Consider the following 6,913-nt stretch of genomic DNA (forward strand, 5'->3'; position numbering starts at 1 on the left):
CGCTCTTTTAATAAATAAATTAAAATAAATAAAAATAGGACTTCAAAAAAAAAAATTGCAAGTTTTACATGTTTTATTTTTTGCACTTATTTCTATTAATTGATGACAATTTTTTCCCATTTTTCGCAAAAAAAAAAATAGCAAAAAAAAAATAATAAATTGATAACGGATGAAAAAGAGCATGAAAAACCTTTCGAATCCTTTTAAATTAATTAAACACACAAAACAACCTTTATGAGAAAAAAAAAGTTTAACTTTTTTATTGATATTCGAAAGCGACCTTAATCAATATAATTTTTCTTTCGCTCCGCACTTTTTGTGTGAGTTTTATCGAAGGATAAAAAAAAGTAATAAAAAAAGTTCAAATATTAAAAGATTACAAAAAAAATTGTAATATCCATAAGACGAAAGACAAAATCTCGGCAAACAAAAAACTTTTTGATTATTCCAAATATTTATTTTTTTTCTGTTGCTTAACCAACACAAGCGATAAGAAAAAAAGCTCATAAAGGTGAACAAAAAATTAAATTTGATGAGCAATTTTTTTCCATCTGAATTAATTTCCAAAAGTCGCACGAATTGTACATTGATGGATCCGGTCACAGGGAAAATATGTCGTAATTTATGTCTGAGTAATGTTTTAATGTCTGTTTTGATTTTCTTCGTTTTTTTATTAATTTTTTTTTCTTTATTGTCTTCGATTTATTTTCATTTCAAATTTCTTGGAAACGAACATTAAGAATTTATTATTTTTTTTTTGTTGATGATTATTTCTAATCAACTTGAAATTACGTTCTTGTGAATAAAATTATTTACGTCATTTTTTTGAAGGACCTTATTTTTTTTAATCAAACGAACATTGACTTTTGTGTCAAATTAATTTTTTTCACGTGAAAATGGACGATTCTGTCGTAATGTGAGTAAAAATTTATTAATTTCAAACCAAAAAAATAATTTTAATTTTTTTTTTTTCAGTAAAGAACCGCCAATCACCTGTTGTTCCAGGATCACTGGATTCATTTCGTGCTATTGGCGGATGTTAATTGTTTGCACAACGCCATTCGCCTTTTTGCCAATTATGATTTTTAACGAAGGAACGGCATATCGCTGCATGTATGTCGTTCTCTGTATGGCAGTTTTTTGGATAACCGAAGCAATTCCGATGGCAATTACGGCTCTCATTCCGACGGTGGCTTTTCCGATGCTCGGCATTCTCGACACCGACGAAGTTTCCATGGCATACTTCAAAGAAACGATGTTGATGTTCATCGGTGGCATTATTATCGCACTCGCTGTCGAATATTGCAACTTACATAAACGTGCGGCCTTTAAATTCATCTGCTTAATTGGTTGCACTCAGCGAAAATTGCATTTTGGTTTGTTGATGAGCACGATGTTTGCGTCGATGTGGATTTCGAATACTGCTGCGACGGCAATGATGTGTCCCATTATCCAAGCGGTACTGGAAGAGCTCGAAAAGGAGGGAATTTGCAAGATGTACGAGGAAAAAGAGCCGAAACGCATCGAAGACGGAGAATTAGTTGATGAAGAACCGCCACGACCTTCGAAAACTACAATTTGCTTCTTCCTTGGCACCGCTTACGCTTCCACGATGGGCGGATGTGGCACTTTAATCGGCACTGGAGTCAATCTTTCGTTCAAGGGCATCTACGAAAGTGCTTTTCCCAATGCGCCAGGCTTGGATTTCCCCAAATGGATGTTCTTCAATATCCCGGGCATGCTGATTTTTACGTGTCTCACGTGGGTTTACCTCCAATGGCTGTACATGGGATTGTTCCGACCCAATAGCAAGGAAGCCAAGGAGTGTAATATCGGAGAAGCTGGCGAAAAAATCGCACGGGACGTTATTGAAGGACGTTTAAAGGCTTTAGGACCCATGTCGAATCATGAAATTTCCGTTGCAATCCTATTTTTGCTTGGTGGCGTCTTGTTTTTCACACGACAACCTGGATTTATGACCGGCTGGGCGGATTTATTCCCGGATCGTGATGCAACTGGGGGTGATATCAAGATTAAAGATGCAACGGCAGCCATTTTCATTGTCATCATGTTCTTTTTGTTTCCCATCACGTGGAGTTGTTTGAATTTTTGTCGTCGAAATCCGGAGAGACTTCCTACGAAAGAGACCCCAGCATTGATTTCATGGAAATTTATTCATGAAAAAGTCCCGTGGAGTCTAATTTTCTTGCTGGGAGGCGGATTTGCCTTAGCCAAGGGTGGAAGTGAGTCCGGAATGTCAGCTATGCTCGGGAATTCCTTGACACCCCTGAAAAAACTACCAAAATTCCTTGTTTTGTTGATTATTTGCATCGCTGGCAAGTGCATGAGTGAATTTACCTCGAACGTGGCCATTTCCAATATTGTGCTGCCAGTTCTTGCTGAAATGGCGATCGCTTTTGAGACGCATCCTTTGGCTTTGATGTATCCTGCTGCCCTGAGTTGCTGCTTTGCCTTCCACATGCCAGTTGGGACACCACCGAATGCAATTGTTGCCGGCATGGCAAACATTCGAACACGAGATATGGCAATTGCGGGCATTGGTCCGTCGATTTTTACACTCGTTACGGTCTTGGTGATGTTCAACACATGGGGCAACGTCGTTTATCCGGACTTGGATGAGTTTCCGCAATGGGCACGAGATCAGTTGGCAACAAAAAATGATACATTTTACTAGACAACAAAAAATTTCTGCAGTCGATATTGCTTCCAATTACTGTAATAAACGTTAAGTAAATGGATAATCTGATTAAATTTTTTCAGCAAGACATCACTTGATACCGATATAATGTTGCATTTTTTTTGTATCTTGACAGAAAGGCACTTGACTACATAAAAATTTATTTACATACACTGTCATTATTATTATTTTGCCTGATGATATTGAGACTTGTTATTCTCAGCATTAGAGGAATTTTTATTTATAACATTTTTTCTCGTTTTTCATAGTTGCTGCAGGAAGGTGCGGGAAATGTGAAAAAATCGAAACGAATAAAAATTAAAATTATTTTGATTTTTGTTTGATAATTTATTGATTTGAAAAAATAAAACATTTTCTAAAAATTACAAAAATACAATTAAATAAATCAAAAATTTAAAAACAAAAAATTTCAAAAAATTATGAAAATATTTTTTTTTTAAATTTTAAACATTTGAAAAATATTTTTTAAATTTTTTTGATAAATTATTTTTTTAAAAAATTAAAAATTTTTTTTCATTTTTTAAAAAATAAAAAAAAATTTGAAAATTAATTAAAAAAAAAAAATGAAACATTTTCTAAAAATTAAAAAAAAAAACAAAAAAAAATCAACAAAAAATTCAAATGAAAAAAAATTTTTTGAATTAAAAAAAAAAATTTCAAAATAATTTTTAAAAAATTTTTTTTATTAAAATTAATATTTTTGAATATTAAAATTTTTAAAATTTTATTGTATTTTTAAATTTTTAAAGATTTTAATTAATTTAATTAATTAATTTTTTATTAAAAAAAAAATTTTTTTTATTAATTTTCATTTTTTTTAACATTTCCCGAACCTTCCAGCGGGCGTCATTGATGAGCAAATTACATGCCGCTACTTATCGACTTTTTTTCTCTCTCTTTCTGTCAAGATTGCACATTGTCTGGATATTTCATCATAGTAATGACAATGTAAATAATAAATATAATAAAAAATCGTAGCGTCATTATTTTGCTATTATTTCAACTTTATAAAAAAATTAGTAAGAAGGATATCCGTTCCATCGATATCACGATGAGGATGATGACGTTGATGCAAATGACATCGTCCAAGTGGAAATAAAAAGTCAAGAGTTTTTTTTTCATAGTTGATTATAAAGAAAAATATCATTAAAAAAATTCTTTACAAAAAATAATTTGAATTGCAAGGTAGTCGTAGTAATCCAATTACCCAGAAAACTAGAAAAACCTTGAATTTAAAATGAATTTTAATTAAACGTCAGTTTTGGTTTTACTCTTTTCGGAGTAGTAAGCAAAAATCCTGATTAATCCCTTTCAAGTGGTCAAAGGTTTTTGTCATTTAAATTCCTTTGTTTTTCCTGCTTCTTTCTTGCTTGTTTTGCACATTTTTCGAATAAATATCAACAACTTTCAATTAGCAGAAGAAAAGTGCACGCAAATACGTCGTACGTCAAAATGAAATATTACAACAAAAAGTATGACTTCAATTACTGTCAATTTAATTGAAAATTTAAATGCAAATCCCTTTCGGGGAGTGTAGGTGCATAAAGTGTAGCAACTGAAAAAATGTGTACAAAAAATTTTTGAAAATTTTTCGTTTGAAAAATGGTATGAGCGCTTTTTAATTGGATTTAAAAAGAATAAATCACAAAAAAAAATTTTTTTTTAAAGTCTTAATAAAACAGAAAGTTAAAAATTATATCTTGTAAATAAATATTTTTTAAGTAAATATATGAAAGTTCGATAAATTTCCATAATTTAAGAAAGTTTTTCATTAAAAAATTCAAATTCGTTCGAACAAACTTTTAATTCAAAAATAAAATTCCCAATTAAAAATTTGAGAAAAAAATTTAAAATCAAAATTTAAATTGAATTTTTCTTATCTAAAAATCAAAAGTAAATTTAGGAACAAATAAAAAAAATCAAAAATATTAAAAAATAAAAAATTATTCCTATTCTTAAATTTAAAATTTATATCAAAAGTTTTTTCAAAATTTAAAACTTATGCAACTTCCTCTAAAAATTGATTAAAATAAATAAAATTTATCACATTTTCAAAATTTATTTTTATTAAAAATAATTTATTTTAAAATAATTTTTAAAGTAAAATAAAAAAAAAACGAGATAATACTATGAAAATTTTTTAATGAATTCAAAAATCATTAAACTTCGAAAAAGTCTAAAATACCTAATATTTCAAATTTAAAATTTCTCATAAAAAAATTCTCATTGATAAACGGACAAATTTTGAAATCCCATTAAAAGCAATTTCCAACTTTTGAAAAAACGCCACAAAGACAGGAAAAATAAGTGCAAGAAAGTAAAGGTGCATTTAAAAGAACATTTGCATACGCTTTTAAATGCATTTAAAAATTTGTATTTTATGTTTCATGAATTTTGCATAAACAAATGTTGAAAAAAAGGCACAAAGTAAAGGACCGACTTCGCAATAATGTCAGCTTCAATCTATTTCTCATATTCACTGCCCTTAACTTTAACATGAACTTATAATTGCCATCAAAGCTGTTGTTTGTGAAAATTTATAGAACTGTTTTAATTAGAACAGCAAAATAAAACATACACAACAAGTAAGGAACAAAACATAAAAGAAACTCGGATTGTAATAAAAATTGTCACAAAAGGGGTTATACGATACGACAATTTACCCCTAAGAACACTTAATGCCAATAAGCTTATTTCGAATGTACTTTGAAAAAAATTCAAGGAGCAAACAAATTGGCACCTAAAAATTTTTTTTTTCGCACCGCAGATGGTTAAGCCTTTAAAAGTGTGCATTTAATCGAATTAGAATAATTTATGGAGGACGTCTATGGAACATCATGCCTCGTCGCGTTTTTATTTGTTTATGATAAAAAAAATCTTCGCAATACAGAAAAAAATGATTAAATGCAACCTGTAAATTTTTATCTATAAAACAAGAAATAAACAACAAAAACTTGAAGCTATTCAACAACTTCCGTAGACGCTTCCGTTATTTTTTGTGCATTTTACGGCGGCGTAATTAAAACGAACAGTAATCCCTTGTGCAAAGTGATTTTATGAAAAATTCGGTCAAAAAATTCTTATGGTTGAAAAAAATGTAAAAAAATTTTTTAAAAAAATCATGAAGTTGAATTTTATGAATTTATCAGATTTTTTTTTTTATTAAATGAAAAATCTTTAAAATTCTTCATGTGAGAAATTTTTGTGCCGTAAATTCATTCACACAACAGCACAATGATCAAAAAATATCGAACACAGGAGAATACATTCAGGTTCCTTCTTCTTCGTCTATGCATTTGGCGATACATGGAACAAAACTTTTTGATTCATTCCATGTTTGCTTGCTATGAATACTAAATATTTAATTTTTTAATTAAACTGAATTGTAAATAACGAGTAATTTAAAGTTTTCTTCCGTGTTTTCCTTGTGAAAAAGACGACGACGACGACGAAGAAATGATGAAAAATAATGAAAAGTTTCTGCAGAAAATGGGAAAAACACCGAATGCGGTTAAGTTTGTTTTGTTGCAAATGTTGTTCGGTTACGAGAAAGAAGTATTTAAACCTCTTTGCGATGAAAAAAGATACAACTCATTGAATCAGTTTCATGTTTTTTCTTCATTTTTCACTACAAACACACGAATTTCTTCGTAGTCCCAGCCACGCGCCACCGTTCCGTTGCACGTGAATATGTAAAATGTCACATAATAATTTAATATTCATCAGTAGACGTGAGTTCTTTGTCCATATTGTGTTTTACGAGAAACAAGAAGCAAAACAAAATCAGGACGTGCTCATAATGAGGATGGGAAGTTGATGGTCTCTCACACGAAAAATACTCGTTATTTTACGATTTGGAGTGTTTTTATACTTTTTTGAAAATGACACACACACTCACTCACTGACATCATGTTATAACGAATTTCCTGTTTTTGACGCATTTCGAAGAAAAAAATATGGGTTTACCAAGTAAAGTTGCTTGAAACATTTTCAGCCAACGTGTTTTGAAAAATTTCTCAGGTCACGTGATTTGAAAATTTAACAAGTTTCTAAGGTCACGTGGTTTGAAAAATTTTCAAGTCAAAAAATTTTAAAACTAAAAATTTTGAGGCCACATAACTTGAAAAAATTTCAAACCACGTGACCTGAAACACTTTAAAACCACTTGAATTCTTTAAACCACGTGACTTGAAA

The 6,913-nt window shown here is 30.0% G+C and overlaps 1 protein-coding gene across 1 annotated transcript; it reads left to right on the forward strand.

Annotated features, from left to right (window-relative positions):
* Positions 1–896: 896 nt before the first annotated feature.
* LOC134837400 (protein I'm not dead yet-like) lies at positions 897–2,695 on the forward strand. Its single transcript, XM_063852774.1, has 2 exons — positions 897–916; positions 976–2,695. The coding sequence occupies exons 1-2, from the start codon at positions 897–899 to the stop codon at positions 2,693–2,695; spliced, it is 1,740 nt and encodes a 579-aa protein (XP_063708844.1).
* The last annotated feature ends 4,218 nt before the right edge of the window (positions 2,696–6,913 follow it).

This window comes from Culicoides brevitarsis, chromosome 1 (genome assembly GCF_036172545.1).
Source record: "Culicoides brevitarsis isolate CSIRO-B50_1 chromosome 1, AGI_CSIRO_Cbre_v1, whole genome shotgun sequence".
Taxonomy (NCBI): Eukaryota; Metazoa; Arthropoda; class Insecta; order Diptera; family Ceratopogonidae; genus Culicoides; species Culicoides brevitarsis.

Coding starts and splice junctions, on each gene's coding strand:
- LOC134837400 (XM_063852774.1), top strand. CDS start 897: ATGGACGATTCTGTCGTAAT. Junction 917..975: donor ATGGACGATTCTGTCGTAAT/GTGAGTAAAAAT, acceptor TTTTTTTTTCAG/TAAAGAACCGCCAATCACCT.